At 35.8% G+C, this 27267-nt stretch overlaps 1 protein-coding gene across 2 annotated transcripts in view; it reads left to right on the top strand.

The window, feature by feature from the left end:
- scube1 (signal peptide, CUB domain, EGF-like 1) overlaps positions 1–27267 on the top strand; it is a 113391-nt gene that overhangs the window by 42229 nt on the left and 43895 nt on the right. The window contains exons 5-8 of one of the 2 annotated variants that reach the window (XM_041255174.1): positions 7083–7208; positions 8391–8507; positions 14478–14567; positions 24309–24425. In XM_041255174.1, the coding sequence (XP_041111108.1) occupies positions 7083–7208; positions 8391–8507; positions 14478–14567; positions 24309–24425 (450 nt within the window). The remainder of the gene's footprint in view (positions 1–7082; positions 7209–8390; positions 8508–14477; positions 14568–24308; positions 24426–27267) is intronic. The other variant, XM_041255175.1, reaches the window with a different exon arrangement.

Here is a 27267-nt window from a genome sequence, read left to right as displayed (position 1 = left end):
AACAGACACAGAAGAAGTAGTACAATTAATTATTAACTTAATACCAAAAACAGGGGGGGTTAGTGGTTCAATAAAGAGGTATGGAGATTTTGGTTGAACAGAATAAAGAAGCCTACATTATATGTGCTCTGTGGTCTTGAAAGCTAGTGAATATTTTTTTGGGGGGATAGTTTAGCTGATCCTAACAAAGAAACTACCACAAAAGAAAAAAAATAAACTTTTTCATTCAAATGTCCTTTATGTTGTCATTCTGACATTAAATGTTTTGAAATGTTACTTTGCTACAGAAATGAACTGTCAAAAAGAATGAATCACACATAAGCCTTCTATGTTGGTTGATGCAAAGGTTGTCAGAATTAGTCATTTTGATACATCAAAATAGATTTAATTTTGTTTGGAATGCAAGTTAATCGTTTTATAGCTAAAAGTGCCTCTGCAAATGTTAGTGTTGTAAACTAAAGCCCAATGGATTGAACTATATTGCTCCCCCTTTCAAATGCTGTAGTTGGGAGTCAAAGGTTAGAGTGGAATGGCTTTACAGAGCAAACAGGATCAACGACCATGCTTCTTTGTAATTGTAAACTGTAAAAGCAGTGGTTGTGCTTCACTTCCTGTTGTTTTATTTGGCAATGACCACACAGCCATTTACAGTTTTTGGTTTTACCCTCCTTGGTTGCTGTGCGCTGAAATTGACGCATTAAATCTACCTGGGCTGCACATGCACACCTCTACAGATGCAAGTCGACTGGCCTGTTGTAACTGAATTTACAGAAAAGCCTTTTCTTTTGTGTGTTTTTCTTGCCAGAGTAGGAGACACCAAGGGAATAAAAAAAAAAAGACAGCGCTTCCAGTTCACTCAGTCTACACGTTCAGTCCTGCTCTGGGGCTCCCTGAGCATGAGATCTATGGCTAGTAAAAATATCAATAAAATCCACCAGCCACTGCATCATTATGATGTGCTTGGCATGGTGGTGAATGACAAGTATTGTAGAGTATAAAAATTATCAAAATGAGACATAAAGCCAGATATTGAAAGCTTTCTTGTCTAGAATCAATCAAACCTGTAATACTTATCTAGGTTTTCTATTTAATTGAGGGACATTATTTACTATACTATACTATACTATACTATACTATACTATACTGCCAACATATGCACAGTGTGTTTAAGTATGGAAGACAGACCTCTGTTCTAGTGGATGTTGTCAAGCTACTGAACCCTGAAGCTTAGACTTCACCTTGACTGGTCTTCACCTGGCCTTGTCTGACTAGTTCAGTCTCTGATTTTGCACAACACTGTTTGCTACATTTAACACAAGTTAAGTTTTCCTGAAAACATTTTTATAACACAACAATGGTTTCCTTAATCAAACACACTCATTTTAACCAATGCTTAGCCATTGTTTGTATTCAGTTGAAGGTTACAAAACACATACCAAGTATTTATTAAGAACCTGCACACTTTTAAAATTTGGTAACCCATAGCATTGTACTCTATACAGTATATAACTATTAGCAATGGCTGAAAATGATCACTTTGAATTTGAGTTCAGTTTGAGAATTAACATATGCCTACAGTTACATAATCAACATTTCTTTAAAAAAAGTAAATGAGATGATTTGCTATTGCCTTGTTTTTCCTCTTTTAAAATCAAATCAATACAATAAGAAATAATTTGGATAATTATCATCATTGGATCAAGAGTGACTACATAGTTAATAATAATAATTTTTATCTAGCGCCTTTCATAGTGGACCACCATCACAAAGCCATTTACAAGATATGGTGTGTGAACTATGCATCAGCTGCAGAGTCACTTACAACAACATCTCACCCGATAGATGGAGCACAAGGAGGTTCAGTGACTTGCTCAGGGCCACACAGTGAGTCAGTGGCTGAGCTGGGATTTGAACCGGGGACCTACTGGTTATAAGCCCTAAAAAAGTTAAAAAAAACAAAAAAAAAAACACATAAATGACCCATGTTGATGTAAAGAGACTAACTTTCCTAGGGATAGTGAAGGACGTTTTAAGGTGGTTTTAAGTAGCTTTAAGACAAATGATCATTTCATTGATTCCTTCTAGTACTAGCTTTTGTAAATGTTGTGTAGCAGCATGATTAAGAAAAAAGAATACAACTAAATGTTAGAGGTCTCCTCTTGCTTGTGAATATTTTGTTCACAGTATGTCCTTTTTACTGACAGAAGTTCTTGATGAGTTACTCATTGGTAATCACCGAAACGAGCTTCCTGATGCCTGGTGAGTTAGGCCTATAATACACGTACACCACTATCAGCAGCATTAATGTGGAAGGAATATATATTTCTGGTCCACCTGCTATGTTGGTTTACAAACTTGGAAGTTAGTATTTTAAACTTGTTTCATGTAATGTGTTTCAATACAAGAAAAAAAATGTTCCAAACAGTGTCAATGCCTGGAGCCACATGCTCTTGGAAACACTTTCTGATCACAGCTGAGGGGGGTGTATGTGAAATTAATTGATATAACAGATTTTAGCTTGAAGAACATATTGATCCACATTCCTGGCTATTCCAACAAAGGTGGGAAATAAATAGTTCTGGGCTGTAAATGGAAACAAATGGCAGATTTTGAAACCTTTAATATCTAACTATTATAGATTTGTACAGCATGTAGTTTGGTGAACACTGGAGCTTGACATTACAATGGGGGAAGACTCATTATTTAATTGATTAACTAAGCTTAGTTAAACAGCAGCCTCTTAATTACTAATCCACTGTAATATTGGCTGCACTTTTACCTAGCTTTTTCATGATCTCATTCTCCTCTCAGGAGGCTGAGGCTGGCTGCAAACAGCAGTGATCTGATAGAAGTGTTGCGCTTGGTACTTCTCTGCTCAGTTTGAACATTTTTGCTCATTTGGTGAGAAGAGGATTAAGGCATTTTGGCTTTGTGCCTGTTCAGTCTTGTGGTCATTGCAAAACATTAAGGATCACCTCATCTTCAAGCAGAAGGAGAATAAAGGGAGCTGGAAAAATGACATTTTTTTGCATTAACTGGGTTTGACATTGTTTGAATTCATGAAGGAAAAATATTGATTTAATATGCTTGGTTTAATATCAAAACAATGGTAATATACATTTATCTAGACCGATTGATATTTCAAATTGCCAGATTTAATACATTCATGGAGGCTCCCACCTAACCCTGTCATCTTCCTTGTATATTTTGGATGGTGCTGCCTTTCGGTATTTTGCAGCGACTAAACACATTTTAACACCCAAGTTCATAACTGGAATATGGGGCTGCATAAAAGTTATTAAATTGCATCTAGGCTTGGAAGATATGCACAGGAAACTCTCTGTACTGGTGGAAAAGTGGCTAAAAATGACAAAAGTAACACCATTTTGGACAGGGCACCATTTTGGGGAAATCACAGCCTATTTTCAACAAGTTGTGAAAACGGGCTGATTTTTAGATTTCAGAACCTATATATAAATATATTCATTTTGCAGGAATTATTCAAGGTCAAATAGATGGGTTTGAGGTTTGTAAGCTACAAAGGTCCAAAGGTCCTTGGTACTTTCCGGGTGTGGCTCAGTTATCCCCCAGTAGTCTGTAAGAATCTCCTAGTCCTTGAGTACATTGAAGTTTAGAATGAGATAGCACAGTTATAGATGCATTGCCATTTTGTTTTAATTCAGCCTTAGTCTCTCAATTTGCTGGGCAATCTGAACATCCACTTGGCCAAAATCTCCACACAACAAAGTAACATGTTTCCTTGACTACATAATGATAATGTTTAGAAGAATTTTTAACAGGCAGAGATAAATGTTTCTTGGGGTTTCTTGTCCTGTTGGAGCTAAAGACGGTTGTGTTCTTCCCTGGAGGAGGACATACAAGGGAACCACTAGTTAAATGTTTGTTTTACCATCAAAAGCTTATGAAGAATTTAGCCAGGCCCAGTTTCTTCGTGTTCAGTTGTAATTATTCACTGGAAGGAAAAAAAAGGCCTTTGTTACTAATAGGCCTCTTCGTACCTCTCACAACCGTCTTTTATGATCCCTTTCCATATTATTTTCTATTAATGAGGTGAAAAATAGCCTTTGCGCTGCTGTTGAGAAAGAAAAGATAATTGTTCTCTTCGTACATTCACCGAAATGCTTACTTGTGTTCCTCAAGTGTTTAAATGACAGTGCAGTGCAAAAAAAAATACATTGATGGTGTTTCCATAGCAACAGTCTTTTTAGAAGAATGCTTTCTGTGGCATTGTTATGCCTGAGGAGAAAGGGCAGACTGTGTCACTTTGAGATGTACCCATGACCTTTTCTTTTCGATGATTGGAGTGATTTAGAAACTGCTGGTTTGGGCAAAGTACTCTTCTGACATTATTCACCCTCCTATGAATAGCACACTGGAGAAATAAAAAAAACAACCAGATTAAAAAGAATAACTCTCAAGAGGGGGGGGCTGGGAATTTTGATGCTATAATGTGTTTTGTTGAGACTCTAAAACAGTACAAAAAAAAAAAAAAAAAGTACATTTCATGTGCCTTTAAGATTATTGAGGATGATGTGAGCTATGCTGTAGGACTTTTAAATATGTTTCTTCATCTCTTCAAATGTTGTAGTCATAATGTTCTTGTCCTCAGCTAGCTAGATATGAAAAGGTTTGAAATTCGTCAGGGTTTAAACTTTGAAATTATGTATGATGTCCTCACTAGTAGGTAGGGTGCATTAAAATATAAAAGAAAATCTCTACAGGGCTTGCTGCTCGCCTATCACGGGTGGATTCTAAGTCGCAAGGTCTTTACTTGGGTGACAGAGTGTTGGGTTGATTTAAGGTCATTATTCATTTAATATTTAAGGTATAGGAACACATGTTAGGCCCTATGTTCTTACAAAGCTGTGGTTACTGTAGATGGAGTACAATTTATCAGTGTTCACTATTTTAATCATAGTTCTTATTAATCCTAAAGGGATTTCATCAAACATTTTTATTGAGACATTACCAAATCATTTCTATGTAGTTTTTATCCTTTAATTGTTATTATTTTTGCTATTAGGAACCAAGAAATGGACTATGTCAAAATTAAGTTGGTGGTTAATTTGAATTGAGCAGTTAAAAAAAAAAATCTACAAAAATAAAGAACACAAAAGTTATTGGAATGATTTCTAATTCTAAGCTGCTTTACTCAGACCTCCAATGTTAAAAGCAGCCTTTTGTTTGGAAGCCTTGCTTCATTATATAAGGTATTTAAATTGTCATTGGCTCAGACTACTTAATAAAGTACTATAACCAAGAATACAAAAAAAAAAGTCACTGAGCCTCTTCAACCATATTGAAAATACAGGATAATAACCATAAAAGATGCAATCATAAAGATTTCATCCATCATGTAATACCCAGTATCAAGTGAGATGTGTCATAATCTCAGGAATTTTGTGTGCTTTTGTATTTCACTTTCTGTTACCTTTCCCTGGCAGGTTTTAGCAAGATTCACTCACAGTACATAATTTATACAAGAGAGTTTTATATATTTAATTTACTACAGCAAAAAAACAACATTTAAACAGGTACACAATATGCACAGAGCCATGCCACAAATTAACACGTAAAATAATCAAGTTTGACATGGGCTTATGCTGTAGGACAGAGTTGATGCTTTTCAAAATGTTTGCTTTTTGAACCTTGCCTAGATGTTGAATGGCATGAAACAACTTCACACAATAAGAAATTGTAAACCTTTGTCATTATTGACTTAATATGCATCTGCTTTTTTCATGTATACTGAATTACAAAAGTAATGAATTGGTTTAAATTGATATAGTTGCTGTTGTAAATAGCCTTTCACTTTATATTAAAGTTGACTACTATAACCTTTAGCTTCTATTTTTTTATGTTACCTGTTCAAAAACCAAGTACCTTCAGTAAAATATCCTCAGTCTGCAGCTTCCTCTATTAAGTTAGGTTCAGATTAGTTGACAGTTTCTGAAGGAGGTGTACATTGGAAGTTTCAGAAATAGACAATTGCAATGAGATTAAAGGGTTGAGTTCTGTTACATTCATCTGTAAAATAGACCTGTAGTGAATGTAGAGAGACTGTTATTCACTTGAATTCATGTGGCAACCATGCTGCTTTTTTTTTCAACAAACATGTGGTTGTTTATTTTTTTAATGACCTATATTGGAGGATATTAACACCCTTAAACTTATGAACATGCTATAATGTGTAACTAACAAAACTGGTCAAACTTCAGCCCAATTAGTCTCAGGACTTTCGATAAATAACATTTCAAAAGTCAAGTTACATTGTACAAATAGCCACAACTTTCAGTGGAAAATAGCAATTATTGATCTTGTCCTTGGACATAATATTCTCCATCCTCATGTCTCCTTTAGCTGTCATACATAAATAGCAGGCTAGAACTTTACATACAGCTACAAAGAAAAATAAATAAATCAATACTAGAACTATGCATTTAATGGAAAAATAAAATATTACGGTCAGTGACAACTGAGTTTTGTACCAACTGTGGTCTAGCAGTAGTTTACTTGGCTGAACTGGAAGAATATGGTTATAGATATTTAACTTTCATAAGAATTTTATGTGTGTTTTGTGTCTAATTTAAAAAAAAAAAAAAAAACTGACCCCCTTTTGATGCTGCTTTAAAGCAGAATTGCTCTTTAAAAAACAGTAAGAAAACCAAGCCCTTTGCTTGTGCTGCGTTCTATGGTGTTTGAATTTCACACATAGTTGGGCCATATTGCTTTGTCTTCTGCGAGTCAAGCCAAAGTTTTGTCTCTTGTCCCCTGTGCAAGAGAGATGTAGGAGGAATGTTAAACTAATTTAGGTGGTCATAAAAATCCCACATTACTCCAAAGAACATGACTGAAGTGTATTTGTAATGGGACCCAGCGCCTGTTCTTTGTTGTAAATTATGATGTTTAAAACCTCAGCCTAACTCCCAAATTGTGCTAGCTGGCTGGATTCTCTCCAGGCTTATTAGATTGTGCTGACAATGCAATAATGAGAGTATGTGTTTATGGCCTGTTCACAACTTTGTTTTTTCTTCTCCATTTCTCTCTTTTTTATTCTGCAGATGGGATGAACTGTATGAACAAAGAGCATGGGTGTGCCCATATATGCAGGGAGACGCCCAAGGGTGGGGTAGCCTGCGAATGTCGACCCGGCTTTGAACTTGCCAAAAACCAAAGGGACTGCACATGTATGTTGCTCTGGACAAAACCTCAAACTTTGTGTTAAATAGCAATGATGTGATTAAGGAATTAAATTAAATATTGTCACTTTCTTCTACCTATTTGAGGAATGATGATGGTTTGATGACGGTTGTGGAATTTGCCAGCCTAGAGATGTAAATTTAAGTAGTTGACCTAGATTGGAGTAGGCAGCGTAGGCTGGACAGTGCCCAGTCGAGGTATTGGTTGATCTTTTGCCTAGATGGAGAGAGTGCCAGCAATGCCACTTCCATTGCACCTCGATTTCCTTGTACTATAGGTCTCTCATGCACACATTGATCAAGCCCAGGCTTACTGAGCTTTGGAGAGATGACAAAATCAATAGCCAAGATTATATGGCTGTTGGCAGATTAGCTATTTATTATTTTCAAAGGAAGGCAAAGTAAGTGAGATCCATATAACTCAGCAAATTGATTGGATGTCAGACTAATGGATCATTTAACCTCTGACTCATGTCAGTAGTCTACACATTACTTACTGTAAAGCTTGTCTCACACTTTCTAATAACATAACAATGATATTACCACAGGCAAGTACAATTAGACCCAATTAAAGAATAAAGAATACTTATGTAACATTGTGAGATCAGTTTTTTCTAATCAAACATTTGTCATGTTTTAAACCATGTGAACGTGTTCAAAAGCAAGTTTGTTCTTCAAGTGAGTTAATGGTGGCAAATGTATTAGAGCATATTGTTCCATGTGAAAATAAAAAAAATACATTATCTAGTTTATTCTCTTGAAAAACAAACTGCCTTTTTGACAACGTGATCATCATGCCTCAAAGGGGACAGTTAGAGCCAGGGTTTGGAAATTAGGTGTGACACCATCTGGCTGTCGCTGCTAATATCCTGGCTTTATTACTGGAAAATAAATAAACAAAGAGCCATGAAATAGGGGAAATAGCTCCCAGAGGTATACAGAACAAGTAGAGAAGTGAACCACCCTCAGTGAACTGTTGTTTTTTTGGTTATTATTTATGAAGGTTTATGGATAGATGTAACACAATAACATATAGAGATACCACAGGTTTAATGGCTACTGAACATACAGGGTATGCTCTCATAGCACTGTTGTGTTTTAAGGTGTGTAAAAGATACATTGTACTTACTTTATTTTTGTATTTTATATTTTTTGGGGGGGTTTGAATAGTAACCTGTAACTATGGAAATGGAGGATGCCAGCACACATGTGATGACACGGACAGTGGCCCTGTCTGTGGCTGTCATCAGAAGTATGCTTTACACTCGGACAGCAAAACGTGTATCGGTAAGTGAAATCCAATGTGTTTTTTTTAATTCAGCAGTATTAAGGTGAGAGGTGGATTCTATCAAATATGTATTTCCTAGTTCTAAGGCAACATCAAGTACAGAGGGGTGGTATATGTGTTTTCAACTAAGGACTTCTTGAACATTGATAAAAGTTTAACATTGTATTGTCTTAAAACCGCACAATAGAACTAGGAAAGCACAAGACTCGCAAACTGGCTTTTGTATTTTTGTATTGTTAATTTCCTTAAATGTTCTGTTGATGCAAAACACAATTTGTTCTATTTATTTTGTTTTTTAAAATGAATGTAAAAAAATTGTAGACGTCAGTTGAAGCATGTTTAAGCAAATCTGTAATACATGTGGGTGAGCATAAATTCTTCAGTATCTCCAGATCACTGGTGGTAGTTAAACAGTCCTTTTCCCTTTCCCTGGCCTCCTGTTATTTAAACAGTTGCTGCAACAAAAGAAAGTGTATTTGTACAAAAAAATATGTTTAATTCCCTAAGCTACCTTAAAGATATAGCGACCCTATTAAGTCTTTTAAACACAAGTTTGTATTGAAATGTAAAGATATAGGATAGGTTTGTCACATAAATACACAAGTGTTGTAGAAGACAGTGCTTTTCAATACCTACAGTACATAGCTGCTGTCGGAGGCAATGCTGTGCAGACAATAACAGTTTCCTACAAAACCTGTTTGAAAATGTTATTAAATTTGCCCAATTGTCTAGCTTTGGTGTTCCGAGGAAACAGAGAATTGTGAATAAATGAAAACAAAATAACCAAGTAGAAAGACGGTATTTGAACACACAGTGCCTATAGTAAGTATTTACCCCCCTTGGATGTTTTCACAGTTTGTTGTGTTACAACCTGAAATCTTAATGCATTTAAATGGGATTTTTTTTCCTTTGATTTACACAACATACTCAACACTTTGAAGAGACAAGAGAATTTCTATTGTGAAAGAACAGTTAACGAAAAAAAAAAAAAACTGAAATGTCTTGGTTAGATAAGTATTCACCCCCCTGAGTCAGTACTTGTAGAACCACCTTTGGCAGCAATTACAGCTGTGAGTCTTTTGGGGTAAGTCTCTACCAGGTTTGCACATCTGGATCGTGCAATATTCGCCAATTCTTCTTAGCAAAATTGTTCAAGCTCTGTCAAGTTGGATGGGGATCATTGGTGGACAGCAATCCTCAAGTCTGTCCACAGATTTTCAATCGAATTCAAGTCTGGGCTTTGACTGGGCCACTCTAGGACATTCACTTTCTTGATTTTAAGCCACTCCAATATCGCTTTGGCTGTGTGCTTAGGGTCATTGTCCTGCTGGAAGGTGAATCTCCATCCCAGTCTTAGGTGTTTTGCAGACTGAAGCAGGCTTTCCTCAAGGATTTGCCTGTATTTATCTCCATCTATTTTGCCCTCTATCCTGACAAGCTTCCCAGTCCCTGCCAATGAAAAGCATCCCCATAGCATGATGATGCTGCCACCACCATGCTTCACAGTAGGGATGGTGTTACGTGGGTGATGTACTTTGGGTTTGCGCCAGACATAACGCTTAATCTGAAATCATGTGAACCACTTTTATTGCACACAGATGGATTCCATTTAACTTATTGTGTGAATTCTGAAGGCAATTGGTTGCACCTGAGCTTATTTAGGAGTGTCATAGCAAAGGGGGTGAATACTTCTCTAATGAAGACTGTTCAGGTTTTTATTTTTAATTGATTTTCCCCCCTCCCCCCCCCCCCCCATTTGTTAACACATTGAAAGTGTTGAGTAGGTTGTGTAAATCAAAGGGAAAAAAAATCCCATTTAAATGCATCAAGATTTCAGGTTGTAGCACAACAAACTCTGAAAACGTCCAAGGGGGGTGAATACTTACTATAGGCACTGTAAATACATTCTTCAGCTTAGCCCCATTAAATTCTGCAGAGTTGAAGTTACACCCATGATTAAGAACATTTACAGCAAAATACCTAGTAAAACAGACAAAATAAATTGCTGCAGATAACACACAATGGGATATTTGTAAAATGGGAATAATATCATACAGTTGTAAACATGGCATCTTCATTTCCATGACTGGTTCCACGAACAGCAGGTATGGTTTTGAATTACAGACTAATTAACAGTTGAAGGTAAGTTATCTTTTGTGGGCTTTTACCAGTGCAGTGTTTTGCTTGTGTTTGACCTTTTTGGAGTTCAGAAATAATTTCGAAATATGCCAAGTGCCTTTCTATATCATAAATGAGTGACAGTGATTTATAATCTGCTTGTTGCATTCCAGCTCCAAAATGATGTTTTAACTAGGGGTTGTGAAATCATGCTGCAATGGGTTGGCAGTTCCACTACTTTTTTTCTCTAATTGTTTTGATGTTTTTGAAAGCTGTATGCTCAATTTTTTTTTGTTGTTGATGTTTTTTTTAATCATCTCAAAAGTATTTCTGAAGTATTTTGATTCGGCTTTAGATTTGTAACTCTTTTGCAAGTGTGCAAAGCATAAAAAGATGGTAGATCTGTTTACAGCAAACTGTAGTATGTTTCTGCTCCATTGCTGTTTAAAATTACAATGTTTCTTGTATCTAGATGATTATTGAGCAATGTCATTTTCTGTTGTGTAAATTGGTCATGAAGTTTGCCAATGTGTAATAAATGTGATGCTTGTGTATGCATCTGGTGACACTGCAGTATATAAATGATGAAGTAACTTTATAAAAGCCCTTAAAAATGTATATTATGTAGCATATGGGTCATTCCACCTCATGGACCAAATCCTTGGGAGGAGTGTCCTCCATTTGTGGTTAAAGGTATATTAACTAGAGGTGATTGAGAGAGGATTTCCAGCATAGTTGTCCTGGGCATGCAAAATAAGAACTGTCTGTCAAAAATTACAAAAATGATCATTTTGATGACCTTTGACTTATTTTCTCCATTTAGAGGTTTACCTAGACGCATACCATTTCATTATAAAGCTTGTTTCAAGGGGTTTCCAACAAAAAAATGTAATCACGTGTTGCAAGTCATTGACCTGAGCTGGAAAGACCCCTGAATATAATATGTGTATTGCCTAGAGTTTGATGAGAGCACAGGTTGCTGACTAAGTTTAGTAATATAAGTTAGGGTGCTCAAATGGAGCCCAGCTTGTTTGGTTTACTGGACAGCACGGTAGTCTCTGAATCTAGACAACAGAGTTTGATTCTCTATTGTACTGTATAAGGTTCCCCTGAAATGACTACAGTCCTGAACTTCTTATAAAACACGCTAAAGCAAAATGTTCCTATAAACATCAGTTGATGACAAAACTGCTAACCTCAATGTTTAAAAACAAACTCTCCCACCAGTACATGCATGCAACAAAACACTGTCAATTCCAAAACAAACAACAATGGGCAGCACATTTAAAGTTCTATTTGCAGAAGACTGAGGAATTTGTGGAAGAGCAGAATAACTCAAGCACTCTTAAAAAATAATAAGCAACTTACATTTAGTAAGAAATAACCTCCATGGGATGTTAGGCAGTGTTGACTGGTGGCCCTCACAAAGCAGAGATTCTGAAGTGACGAAGAAATCATCCAACTTCACCCTCCAAAAACATCAGACAGATTTTCTACTACGATTGTTAGTAATAATACAAGTACTTTTCCCATGGCACCAGCCTCCACCCCATCCAAGGAAATGTTAATAAAATTTTTAAAAAAATACTGATGCTTAATTTTAAATTATTTAAGTTATTGTGCACAGTTGGGTGTACATTATTCCTTATATTATTAATGCAAAATTATTAAAAATGAAAACTACTTATCTATGTATAGCTGACTGTACTGTTTGTTATTGTTTGTGTTTGGTAGATAACTCGCTGGAAAACCTTTCAAAGTGAAATAGGTCAAGAGTTGCAGCAATAAATAATTTTTACTCATTTTATATGTCCTATCAAGATTTCTATAATATAACTTTCTCAACAAATGTTTTCTTCCCTCCTGCAGATTTACTTCTTACTGGATGCTAAAAGTAGGGAGAAAAAGACAAACGTGAATTTGTATTGGACTACTGCTTAAGAAGCATATCTACAGAAAACTTTTTTGGGGTTATTTATTTTTATTTTTTTTACAGGAAACAGTGTACATCATTCATTGGAAAAATTCTTACCTCACACAAGAAGCACACTCCTTGTTTCAGTGATCCGAGCCACATTAATTGCTGTTGTCAGTTTTCCCTTTTTTATGTAGCACCTTCCTTAGACTCCTTATTCCCTTTCCTTCTGCTGTCTGGTGATGGTTACTGATTGCCTGTCTTGTCTAAGCATTGATGTTCAAAACAACTAGAGCAAAACATCTCAATTGCAGCCTGATCCAACCAAGAACTGGTTAAAAAAACAAAAACAAACACGCAAAAAACCCAAACACTCAAAACAACCCCCCCCCCCGAAAAAAACCCTGTTACTGGTTGACCATGCTCTGATGCCACAGAAAAAAATTAAGCCTGCCCACCTACCTTCCTTCTCCCGGCATCCAGTTGTGTCCTATCAGCCGAGGTGTGGATCTAGGCATTGATGAATAGAAATGCAAATGTCTGCCTCGTGCTATTCTGCCAACCTGCACTCTGTCTAACCCATTGATATCATCCTTGTTCACCTGTCTTCATCTCTTTATTTTTTTAAATTTATTTATCTGCATGCGAAAGTCCGTCTTGAAGTTTACTATTCCCTCCCTTTTTTTTTTTTTACAATCGCAAAAAAATAAAAAATAACGCCTTGTCCTCTTGTTTTGTTTCATTTACTGCATCAATTTCGATTTATTTATTTATTTATTTATTTATTTTCTTGTTGCAACCACCACTGCTTGCCCTCACTGCCTCCCCCAAATTGGAAGTTTAAGTACTGATTCCTTTTTTTTTTTTTTTTTTTTTTGTTGAGTCTTGGACTCTCTTTTTTTCTATCCCTTCCCACCCCCACCCCATCCTTTTAATATTAAGGAATGGTCTTAATTCACTTCAGTAACCTCACAAAAACTTTTTGTGACTTACGCATTTTGACCAAAACTTCAAAGACTAACTAAGCATTACAAGCTCTGATAACAGATGGGCAAGCTTCAATTTGAAGAGGTTTTAAACTTTCTGCACCAGAGCAGTTTGGCATTTTTCCTTCATAACAGGACTTTGTACATCAAAGACCTGCTTAGATATTTTTGAGCAATGAGTACAGATGTTGATGCCATCTCACTCAATGGTTGTCCTCAGTGCCGAAAGCCTCAGACCAAGCATTTGGAAAACTGTCTACACAAAGTTCGCCCATTGTTGTGTTTATCACTCTAACACCACTGATAATTTGCATGTCAGTCCTAACCTTGGCCCAGCTTTGGAACATTGTTTCAGGCATTGACTGTTTAGCCAGTTGTGATGTGTTCCATAGACAAGCAGGCAACCAGCACTGCCTCAGTTGATCTTTTCCTGTTTGCATGCGGTCTGGTCCTTTTTTTTTTTTTTTTTTTTTTTTTTTTTTTTTTTTACCCCATTGTTCTGTGTCACCATGGGAGATTGTAGTCTTCCTTTGTTCATCCATCACCGGGTCCTTCCACTCTTGTCTGTCCAGTCCTGTGCCTACCATTTTCTGATATTCTGGAGCTGGCCAAAGTCAACTACCCACCATGCTACTATTCCTCCCCTCCCCTTCCCTATGTCCTTTTATTCTATTCTGAGTCACTGTTGCAATCAAGGCTTTTGTGTGTATTGAAGAAAAAAGAGCAACAACACACTATTTATTTATTATTATTTTGATTGTACCAACTTCCCTCTCCTTTTAAAATTTTATTCTGGGACTTCAAATGGGATTAACACTCTAACAGGGATTTTTAGTGCTTCGTGCTTGCTTCTTGGCTTTGGTTTGCAAACGCCAAGACTGTCTTAGCGGTGGAAAATTGGGCTTTTGATTAACCAACTGCTCCATGTTTGTCCCTTACTTGTGTTTTAGAGAAGGATGAGGCTGCAATTGAGAGCTCTGAGTTCAATGCCACGTCAGTAGCTGATGTGGACAAGCGGGTGAAACGGCGGCTATTTATGGGTAACTCTTTTCTTCCACTTCCTTTGTTGTGCTATATCGCTTGTGCCTGTTTTTGTTTTTGATATCTTCTAAAAAAAAAAAAAAAAAAAAAGGTCACAAAAAAAAACCAAGAAAAAGTTTTTGCGTCTTCCAAACCTTAAAAAAAAACCAGCAACCTCCTCCTATTAATATTTCCTTTTTTTATAGTTGAGGAGGCCTTGTTATCAGGTCTCAAAGTACGCTATTAATTAGATTTTCTATACGTTTTACTTACTATTCTAATCTGACATGCACCACCGTTAGGATCATAATTCAAAAGCTAATCCAAGATGAGAAGCCTTTGACATTTGTGTCTTAATTAGCTTAGTTATCTTTTAAACGCCATCTAATCTAAAGGCATATACTTCAGCGTACCAGCAGAGCTTTGGATTCGTGTGGTCAGTACCTCTATAAAAGAGGTGGGAAGCCTTCATTTTTTATTCCATTAATATGCTTTTGGTCCTGCGGTATTCATTTTGCATGGTCATGGTTTATGCAGGACTAAACATTTTAAGGTTTTTTCCAACTTGGACATACAAAAAGTGGCACCCTTACAGGCACTCCAGACAAAAAGTGCTTGTGTACTTTGTGACATGCCTTGTATTGTAGAAATGTGGCACCACAAAAATGTTTTTTATTTACTATTTGTCCATATATCATTTCACAAAACCCTCATTCTACTTGGCATGTTAGCTTTTATAAAGTACTATACTTGGGTATGGGTCTGTACAACGACCTTTTTTTAATTTTGGGTGGAAGATACAACAACTCAGTGAGGCTGTAGGCCACAAACTTTTTCTTTCTTTTTTTTTTAACCTGCATTTATAATCAGGGTCTGTCTTCTTGACTAAAGCTACTATGATTACTAATAACTAAACACTGCAAAAACTAAACTAAACTAAACTTTCATTCTTATTATCTGGGAGCCACAAAATGGACCATTTTTTCTCATAGACGATCATAATTATGTGGCACTGTACAGTATAATCTACCGAAGTTTGCAAAGGAAAGACACCCACAACGTTCTACAGTGTAAGACAGCTTCTATACATCTTCCAGATGTATAAGAACCACTGGATTTGAACCTAATGTTCCAGATTTTTTCTTTTCAGATATAAATTACAGCAATTTCAAAAGGTTTCAGAGAACGGTCAGAAATTATTAAAGGGAAGAATGACGCACCCCCCCCTCAAAGTTATGTGCTAAAGCCACCTCCTCCTTAACATATAAATTATGTAAAAATAGACATTAACCGCCACACGATTCATCCTTCCCTATTTTCTGACCACTCCATTTTCCATTGTCCATGATACCGAATTATGAATAAAGATACAGTATGGGATATTGAACTTGCTACAGGTGCTAGCCTGAGTCTAACTTATTCTACCTGATGTCTGCACACTTTACTGTGGTCTGGCAGCAACAACGGTATGCCTTTGTATTGAATGATGCTTGTGGATCGCCTCTGTTGCAATTAATTCTTCCTCTTTTCCATGTATTTATCTCAAACAAAAAATACAAATTGTTGATCTAGAGGAGTGCTGACAGACCTCAAAGCCAACTAAATGAGTCCAAGTCTGCATGATGGTGAACTCTCTTTTTGTTCTGTGGCTCTGAGACAGTTTTTCTCAGATACCTTCAAATCACAGTGCTCTTTTAGTGCCAACAGATACAATAGTGTCTCTCTTTCTGCATTTTTTATGTAGACCTGTAAATAGCTTAAAGGAGAAATAAATTCCTTAAAAGGACTGAAATTGACTTATATAAACAATTTGGTAGATTAGACAGTTTGAGCCCAGCATAAATACTCATAAATATGTTTTCATCCATAACTCCAAACACTAAATCATAAAACCGTCTTTACACAGACAGAACAGACAAAGGCAGTTTTGATAAAACTGCAATTCATTTTTTTTTTTTTTTACCATAATAAAAATTTACCTCGACTACTTAAAATGTGTTATGAGTGTTATTATCCTATATAGTAGGTTTCCTAATTTAAAAAAAAAACATATTGGCATGAGCAAGCATGATTGTACACTGACCACTGTTTAATTGTCAACTGTTTCTATCTAGGAAGCTATTGTAATTTGCAACTAAGACACTCTGGCAGAATGTTTTAAATGTTAGTGAAGACCCCAAGAATGATTAATGAATAATTAAGGTTAAATTCCATAGGCAATTTGGGAATTTAAGGAATGTTAGTTGAATAAATTTTGTAAATTTAATATATGGGATCATCTTAATTAATATATTTGTGCACTTTAGTTGACACCAAAGTAATGTTGTAATTACAAATAACATTTTTAGTTATAGTGTGCCATGAAAAATAGAAAGAAAAAAATAAAGGAATCTACTGGGTCTATTCATTTTTACTGGCTGTCTTCCAAACCTGGGAACACGAATATTACTGCTTAAGTAATCTTCATCAGTCAGTGCTAAAATGCAACAAAGGACACTTCCCAAAACAGATTTAATCCATCAGTTCAAGATAGGGGAGATTGTGCCAGACATATCTTTCACACCTTTTCATGACAGTGAACGTTTTTGTGAGCTGAACTTGATTTGGTCATGTCATATACCATGCATAGTTTATTTTTAAAAAGCAAGAAGCAAAAAATACGTAGACTCCCATAGTAATATAATAAATACACTGGGCATCAGGGCTGTTAATAGACCAATGAATGTTTAATTGAGACTCACAAAGTAAAAGCATTGGTGATCAATAACCAATTTATCAATTAATTGTTGTATCTCTAGTGTTGTCTGGCAATAGTTAACCATAGTAATGTAAATAAGGTCAAAATATGTTTGTGTTAATATTGTGTTTTCTCATTTTAAATTGTGGCTGATTGTGATCTCAAGTATCAATTCTCTACTGAAATGACAAGAATGGTGTTTGAACTGGAGTCTGTGGACAGGAGTTTGTATTTTACCCTTGATGAAAGACAGCATATGTCTGCCTCCTTTTGATTCCCAAATTATTACAATTAGTGTCAATCTAATAAACAAGTACGTATATAATTTTGAAAGTGGGTTGGGACATCTTAGCGTAAGATATTTGTGGTTCATCAGTTCTTGTCATTAGTCTGTTTATTCCAATATAGTTGCAAAAATTTAGGAAGCAGCTCTTACTTGTGTTGGCTAATGAGTAGTCAGCATACAACCCTTTGTTAAAGTACTTCATTTAGAATGCAATATAAAAGGCTTAAGTGCTCATGTTGACAGATATCACAAGTTCACATCTTGTTATTCCTACTGGGTTAGGATCCAAAGAAACATTGTAAATTTGTGTAGCACTCTTCTTAGGGACTATTGTGTGAGTTTGTATGTGTATGTGTGTCAGTCTGGAATTCACACTGAATATTTGACTGACAAACACCATAGCTTACTACCAATGTGTAAATGGCTATTGGTATTTTGCAGATGATGGGTGCTGGAAAGTCTAAAGGCACCCCGGGCCCATCTCTTTTAGTATGAAAAAGAAAACAAGGATAACTTTAATTATCTTAGAGATCTGGGAATACATAAATAAGGGAAATATTAAATATATGTAATGTAAATGGGGAGATGGTTCTGCCTAGAGGGAAGACCAGCTGGTAGGATCATGTATGACAGGACTCAGCTCCCAGCTTTGTAATAATAGGGTGTTTTATGTCGATTATAAATCATTTTGAGCAATAAACCACTGAAATTACTTGGGTAGCAGATTCAGTTGGTCAGTCATGCCCTACAGCATGAGACTGATTGGTTGTCCTGAAGATATGTTGTTATTTTATTTTTTTTTAATAAATTGAAGTGCCCTATTCTCTTACGCACTCGCACACATACATACAGTAATAATCTTCAAGCCATTATGCTTTTGGCTGTTCAGAGTTTAATGTTTTAAAGGCACTTTTGTTGATTTTATTTTTTCACTATTAGAAATGTGTTTTAGTCATTAAAGTATACTTCAGCAGTTCTAGCATGGAATGAATATCACACAGACTGCCCTTCAGAGTACAAACAGTCATTAGCAGTAAAGCACAGCCAGTAGTCATGTTGGGAGTGATTGAGTGTGAACTGGACTGCTGTAATCTGACTTTCTAGGTTGTAATTATTAGAAAGTCATACTTGCTAAGCAGTGGTTGCTTATATAACAATCACAGTGTTACACAGCTGAACAGGCATTGTATCACCTCTGGAATTAATGTTAAATTATGGCAGTTATATTTAGCAACAGTGTGTAATATTTGTGTTATAACAGTGTTATTACTACATCAAGAGTTCTATCAAGCCTGTAAATATTTAGATTTATATGAAATAAGGTTAGGTTAATTTTATATGGCAGAGCTTATAGTGTATATGCGAACTGTGCATGTGTTTGCAGACATCCATGTACAGAACTGTACAGTTAGGGAGAAAGGATACAGAAGGTCATTATTCTTTCTCAGTTGTCCTTTTGGGTTTGTATCTCTGTTTCTTGTCTTCTCCCTAATTATTTTAGGAAAATAAAACAATTAAATAATGATAGTTCTAAAGTACCATTGACAACAATCTTAAAAAATGTTCTGTATTCTGCCATGCTGAAGTATGTAGAGAACAAACAATATTCCAAATAACGCTATGCAAAGACACCAAAAGATGATGGGATCCTTTATCTGGCCTTGTTTGCCCATTCCCTATTTCCTGTATACTCCCAATACTTGGAAATTTCAGTGACACGGCTTGGAATGAGTTCAGTGACCTCAACTGTGCCCTTCCACCTACTCCAAACTCCTTTCAATTTGTAGAAAGCCTTAAGTGGACAAAATCCAGATGCCTTTTGCTTGTAGTTCAGTGAGAACAGGCTGGGCATGTAGAATCCTGTCAAACTGATGGATGCACTTCAGGATCTGTTAACCATTCATGGACTGCAGTCTGCAAAGACAATATCAAAACAGGATGAGCTAGGAACTTTGACAAGATTTTACTGTCACTGCTAAATAAGTGCTGTCTCTTTGGTTTAGATTTCAGTGTTAATTGTGTCGTGTATGGGTTACTCAACAAGTTATCACAGTTGATGTGCTGCTAACTTCATGGTCCTGATATAAAAATAAAAGCTGAATGACCTAGCTTTAGAAAAGCCTGTATTTACTCCAATTTGAGTCTTAAAAAAACATGAACAAAAAAAAAAAATCTTTTAGACTAGCTGTACAGGCAACCTTGGCTCTTTCATTCAATTCCACATCTTTGTTCCAACCATTGTCTTTCATGTAATGGACTTGCTGAAGATCAATGAAATAATGAAGGGCCTGGTTGGAACAAAGACTTGCAATGGAATTGACTGGAAGAGCTGAGGTTGCCTACCCCTGTACTAGACCATACTTATTCTCTCAATTCCACCAATTCTCCATGTAGCACCAGCCTCTCTCTTGTTTGTTTATTTACCTCTTAAAGACCCGAAACCTGAACAAGATATGCCAAAGCTGCTTGACGAACCTCTGATGCAGTCATGGCCCACCCCTGAGGACATAAAAACACTGCGGTCACAGACCGCAAAGCCATTTTTCCTCAGGGTTTTCAGACAGCAGAGTGCAGATAATAGCCATCTGTTTAGAGCTTGTTAAGTTCAACAGAGAACTCATGCCAGTGACATTGAAGAGACTTCTGGGCTTGATGGTAGCAGCTTCCCAGACCATTCCATTGGGTCTCCTGCGCATGCACTCTTTGTTTTATTTCTTGCAGTATATGAGTAAGTTATAAAACCTTAAAATTAACAAGTTTGCCAACTGTACTGAGAAGCATAGATTTCATCACAGCAGTTCTTACAGCAAGTAATGTGCTCAAGGATTTGCTGAGGGAGAAAAGGTTAGAATAACTTTGTTATATGCAAGGAATTTGGAGTATATATATATATATATATATATATATATATATATATATATATATATATATATATATTAGCTCAAAGAGCCATCTGCCCAACGTTTTGATATGTTGTACATATCTTTCTCAAGGGAGCTTGTGTTTGAATCAAAACATTGGAGGTATTTATAGGTGTTTGACGGCATGACAACTACTTGTTATTGTTTATATTCAAATCCATGATTTATTCTTACATGATGTAATGGTGTTCTATATGTGACATCACTTTTACTTATATCTTTAAATCTATATTAATTCTAATTTACATTATTTTATATAAACTTATATTTATATTATCATGCAATGCTGGCTCTGAGGATCAGCCTTGATATGGTCTCCCCAGCGTATCAGCATGCACAACTTTTGAATTAATTTTGTTTATTTAATTATTTTTAACTTTTATATATTTATTGGAATTAATTAGTTCATTCTTTTCTGTTGAGTTCCGCTGGCATAATTGTGTTCAGTCTATTTATCCATTTACTTTCTTTTATTCTTCTATATGTCGCATTGTCTAATTTTAGCTGTTCTAATACTATAAACTTTACATCATTTATGTCATGTCCTTGACTGGTGAAGTGCTGTACTATTGGTTCATTCATTTTTTTTATTTCTAATTAATGAAAGGTGGTTCTGAATTATTTTATACAAAGTTGTTCCATTCTCGCCAACATATTTTATTGCATCACATTTTTCACAGGCTATTCCATAAACAACATTGCTATTTTTACAGTAGGTATTAGTTTTTAGTGGATATGTGGTGTTCTTTTGTTTAATTATGTTTCTACTTTTGTCCATGCATTTACAAACTTTACATGTACTATTGCAAGTATCTGTAGAACCGATTCTGTCAATTATTCTTTTATGTTTACTGTGAACTAAAATATCACCTAAATTAGCTTATCTTTTGAATGAGTGTGTACATATATATATATATATATATATATATATATATATATATATAATAATATATATATATATATATACGGTTATGACACTGAGGTCACTTTCCTAACATTGGGTATGCCCATTGGGGCGATGCTAAATCAAATCAGTTTGTCAGATCCCAATAAAGTGGCCAGAAAGTGTATATATTAAATAAAGCCTGATTTTGTTTTATGTATAGTCTACTTGACATGTATTCTATAACATTCTAGACAGTGAAAGAAAGAGACTGTGTCAGAGTTGTGACAGTATCTATGTAGTTGGTATGCTGCAGCAGCTATGATAGGGAGTCCTCTTTCCACACAGGCTTTCCCTGGGGAACAACTAAAATCTCAGCTGCAATTTCAAAACTGTCTTGGTAGTCCTAACTCTCTATGAGCAGGTCAAACTCTATCCTGCAAGGCACTGCAATGTTTATTTTAAAAAGCAACATGCATTAATGACTTGGCAGGCTCTTGCAGAGCTACTCTGCTGTGCACTAGAAGAGTGGTCAAGATATGGGTATCATTTTCTCAGAATAATGCCAAAGGCTTTGTTGATGACAGCCTGAGCATGTTTCATAATGTCAAACAGTTGTATTCGGAGGTGGCCGCTGTCACTAATTACAAGTGATAATTGGGACTTAAATTCAATGTTCTTATGATGTATTACATTTACTATGTGTTATATTTAGTACAGTATCATTGTGATACAAATGTTTTGATTCTTGTTTTTAGTATTTGAGAAATAGATACGTTATAAAATGTAAACATATATTACATGTTTTATTAATTATGTTTCCTGCTTGTACCGAGAAGCATAGTGATTCTATTATAAATTTGTTCAGTGACTGTTGCTGTATGAAAGACTGCTGGTGTTGAAACAAAAAACGAGTTGAGAAAGCTGAAAATCTGAAATTCTTTAGATGTGCTTATGCTGTTAGGATTGAGCAAATAGACTGGCTAAGAACATCACTATATAGGCTATATCAAGTTCTCTACCACTTTAATTTGGCGAATTACAACGTTAAACTGCTGCCTCCAGATGCCTAATGATTTCATTTGCTGTAAATAATAGGTAGCAGGATGCTGCACTTATCCACACTAGTGAAGGCTATGATTGAGTGTTTGGAGGGAAGGATCAATATTGAAAAACAAAGAGCTCATTCAAATTCCTTGCACTTGTATCATTTTAAGGTAAACATTTTGTGTTAGCTCAAATACTGTAAACTTTTTAACATTTGTAGCTTCTTTAATCAGTTTTCAATAAACTCTAAATTAGATGTATTGTATTGTGTAATATGGAAGACAGATATGTATAATGTTGTAACTCCAGCCCAGACAAGCGGCTGTCCCAGTTCGTAGTTGCTGAGTAGCATTGTTAGAATACAACAATAAACGGCTCTCAATCCAGAAGCAGCAAGCATGTCTGTCTTTTATTGTATATTGATATACTACAATATGCACAATTAGTAGCCATTGAATGTAAGCTACAAATCGGTTTACAGTGAATTTATTAATTTTAATATGAAATGTCAGGTCATTTGAAGTAATATTATAATCATTATCCTTCTTCTTCTTCTTCTTCTTCTTCTTCTTCTTCTTCTTCTTCTTCTTCTTCTTCTTGTTAACAGTTACTTTGGTGAATGCAGTTGATAATTACACTGTAGTTATTTGGCTATTACTGTCTTCACTTTCACTTCTGTTTAAATGACTGTTTGACAGGAAAGTCACAAGTCTCATTTTCATTGGGGTTGTTATAGCTTAAGGCATTACAAAATAATTGGAAACCTGCTTAGGGTCAGGTAATATGTAAGGTCTGTTTTGTTTGTGTTACATTAGAGATCAGTGTCTGTGCTGCTTAAATCTTTTTGCTATGATGTCCGATCTGTTATATTATTACTTGCATTTCATTATCCAGTGTACAACCCAGCAGTATAAAGATTACTTGTTGCAGTTCTCACTTAATATGTACTGTAAGGATAAACCATGTGTGTGTGTTTGTGTGTGTGTGTGTGTGTGTGTGTTTATGTGGTTTGTAAATCTCTCCAAAAAACCAACTGCATCTGGCAGTGATTTTTAATCAAATGTAAAAGAGCATTGTTTCCTGTGAACACTTTATCAAAACAGAAAACAATGAGGCATTGTTTTTGAAAAGGAAGATTGTGTTTTTTTTTTCAGTATTAAACAAGGCCTATAAAAGGGTATGTTTTTTATTTTTTATTTGACACAATGTTTGGGGACTATGACACATCACGTAAACCTAGCTGTGCTGCAATAGCTCAGCATTTGCAGTTGAATATGATGCATCGACTGCAGTATTTACTGAGGTATCTACATGACCCCCTAACAGCAGGGCAGAGCTGTGGTACAGTGCAGTGATGCTTCTCTCCTTAGACGTTGAATCCAAGAACGACCAGTGTCTCCTGTGCAGGTCTGAAGCAGAATGAGTTTGGGTGGTCTCAGTTAAGTTCAAAATGGTTATAATTAGTGGTGGAATTCCAAAGGCTCGTTTCTGTAGCATTATTCACAGCTTTATTTTACCCCGTCCGGTATAAAAATGTCACTTTTATCTATTTTAGAATCACAGTGCCATATCTACACACACACTGCCATTTTACACTTGTTGGAAGGTACTGTTAGAATATATTTATACATTATTGGATTGATTGTTGTTAATGTTGAATTTTTTAAATCTGAAGGGTTTCATTTATTTATTTTGTTGCTGGTAAATACAGAAGCGTTTCTGTTAACTGGAGTAAAATTCCAGTTAACTTTGCAGAATGATTTTTTTTATTTTTTTATGTGGGGGACAATAGTTCCAAAACCCCTCACTCAACCCTTAAGAAGCTGTATAATAATATCCTGTTTTTATACTCCACCCCCCTCCCACCACGTCAATGTTTGCCCACAGAAACCTGCGCTGTTAATAACGGAGGCTGTGACCGGACATGCAAAGACACAGCCACTGGGGTCCGTTGCAGTTGTCCAGTTGGATTCACCCTGCAGCCTGATGGGAAAACATGCAAAGGTCAGTCTGTGTTTGCTTTGTAATGCATCACCAGCCCCTTCCTGTCCTCCCTTGAAATAACTATGCAGCCGGTCTGCAGCCGCTAGAATAGGCTCCTGTTGACATAGAAACTAGAGAGCAATCGATCACCAGCAAGCCCTTCATTTGCCCTAGTTTCCTCTTACCCCTTTATTAAAATATGATAGTATTAAAAAAGAACATCCCTCTTGACTACCTTTGTCGTTAATAATTATGATGATTCTACAACGTGTCGTACAAAATATCATTGTGTTATACAGCTACAGCGATATGAATATCAAACTGCATTTTAATAAAATTGAAAACCTTTTAAATAACTCATAAGGTAAGTGTTTGTAAATTGAACCCATTGAGGCCTAGTCAGTTTATTTGAACAGTGGGAGATCTAAACACTGCCACTGAAAAACTGTAATGAAATTTTAAAACCAAGGAATATCAAACATCGAACAGTGTGTGGGAGTCTCTTTAGTGCATTTCTGTCTAAAAAAAAAGACGTGAAATGCCAGAAAGGCTCCCACTGAGTGATTTAAAGGGCAGTGGTACTTAAATCCTCCAACTTTTATGTCAATTGAATAGACCTCACTGCCTTTAAACAATGTGGAAACTGTAGGGTCGATATAGGCTTGGCAGATGGCGGCATCAGCAGATGTGTAATAAATGTGCATCAGCAGATTTGTAAGATGATACTGTACCATTCGTATTTAGGGCTTTTTCTTGAGATTTTCTCCCCATTATTTTAGGTACTCTGGTGTGTGTAAAATCTTGTCTTCAGTTGGTAATTTAGAGGATATGCATTGTTTATTTCCCCTCTGCTAGCTTGTACTTATCGTTGTAGCTACTTTCTCTCCCAGTTATGGGATGTCTGTTTAGATTAAAACAAAAAGAAAACTAAGCACATAAACAGATGAAGCACCAGGCAGAGGGTTGCACAGACAGTGAGTGCCTACTTTCCTGTGCCTTGCTATGCTGTTGAGTCAACATAGCAATAGGCTGGCTACATGTGGTTAAATGATGTGTCGGCAAACATAGTGGAGCCTGCAAGTCTTATTGCCATGGTTACACTGCACCATCACGTGATGGTCTGATTACTTCCGTGATTCACCGGGATATAGTCCTTACGCTTTTAGTTTGAGAATGTTGCATGTATGTGCTTAAATACTTGAATGAGCTCTCCCAGCATTGCAATGAGACACATTCACAAACTGTGTAGTGTTTGAACAGTGGGGCCGTATTGGAGCCAAGCAACTTTGTATTAAGACATTGCCATCTTGCTGTAGTTTTGTGAATTTGTCCGGTGGGGAATTGTTACATTTGTGAACTGCTTGGTTTAGATACAGAAAGCCTTTAAACTTTCCACAGCAGCCCATGAATACAAGTTGTAAGAAACACTTTCAGAAAGATTGTTTTATTCCCTCTATGGGGAGCTGTTTATACATTTGTCAACATTAGAGTTTTATATACTGTATATCTAGGGAAACGCTCAACCAGTTCTGATGAAAGTTTGATAAGTAGGTTCAATAGCACAAGTTATTGAGGTGTCTGTCCATCTGTTTTTACATCCAAACACCCAAAATCCACATTTACAGTTTTATAAGACTGGTTGCATAATTTGTATTTACAGCTATGATGGAGCATGTATGTTACAACAGTCTAGAACAGTTTCATGCATATTGAATGTATTTTAATCTTTAAATAGATTAGCGTGTTAAAGCTTTGTGCATACGGCCCTATGTGACAAATTCTAGTGTCAGGTAAGCTCTATTTCTCGCATGCATGGCAGAATGATGTGTGTTTTCCATTTCCTTCAGGAGAAAAAAAAAAAAAAAAAAAAAACTTTTCTGCTTTGATGTAATCTGTGTGTGTACTTTTCGCCCTGGTATGATTTGTAGTTTGTAGTTTTTTTTTTTTTTTTTTTTTTTTTTTTTAAGAACTCAGAGAGATTTCATAAAGAAAGGAATGGACAAACAAGAGGCCAGCGACCTCCTTCAACAGCAGTGCTGTGTGGCTCGCCCATGTAATTTCACTCGGGTTTGCCAGTGGGCTTAATAAATTGTGTTCAATGTTAGTCATCAGTTGTAGTTGACAAGCAATTTATCACAAACTAGGGAAAAAAAGCTGCCTTCCCAACTACTCCTCCCCACCTTCATTGCATCACTGTTTGTAGATGTCTCTGGATGTCTGATTAAAGTTTGTGTAGATGCACATGATCTGAGGCACATTATTAATCTTTATGGTGAATATGTTAAGGTGCATTAGCATTACAGAATACATATAAGTATTTGCTTGACAACATTATATGACAGGTATGCTGTATTAATAGACAACTGACTGGTAGTGTGAAAACTAGAGGTAGGAAAACAATGTGTTGTCTTCTGAATGGGCATTAGGGAATGGGTCAATAAACCCAATGCATGTTTGTCATGATTTAGACCAGTAAAACAAAACTTTCATTCAACATGTTATATTATTGTAAATCTACCATAGAAGTAGTCACCAAATAAATCATCTAATCCAAGTATAAAAGAGAATACTAGAATGATTCTTTATTTTAATTTTTTAAATATGTTTGTAAAAAGGCCACGTTTTCTTTTAAAGGGTGAGCAAATATGCATCTGTATAAACTGTAAGTATCATATCTCCATAAGATTGATTTAACTACAGTATGTATATATATATATATATATATATATTATATATATATATATATAGATATATATATATATATATATATATATATATCTATACCTGTTAAATGTATTGTATGAAGTTTACAACATTTTTACTATGCATACTGTTTCATAATTAGGCTCCCTTGACAATTACA

Source organism: Polyodon spathula, chromosome 7 (assembly GCF_017654505.1).
Source record: "Polyodon spathula isolate WHYD16114869_AA chromosome 7, ASM1765450v1, whole genome shotgun sequence".
NCBI lineage: Eukaryota > Metazoa > Chordata > Actinopteri > Acipenseriformes > Polyodontidae > Polyodon > Polyodon spathula.
This window is presented reverse-complemented; position numbering and strand designations above follow the sequence as displayed.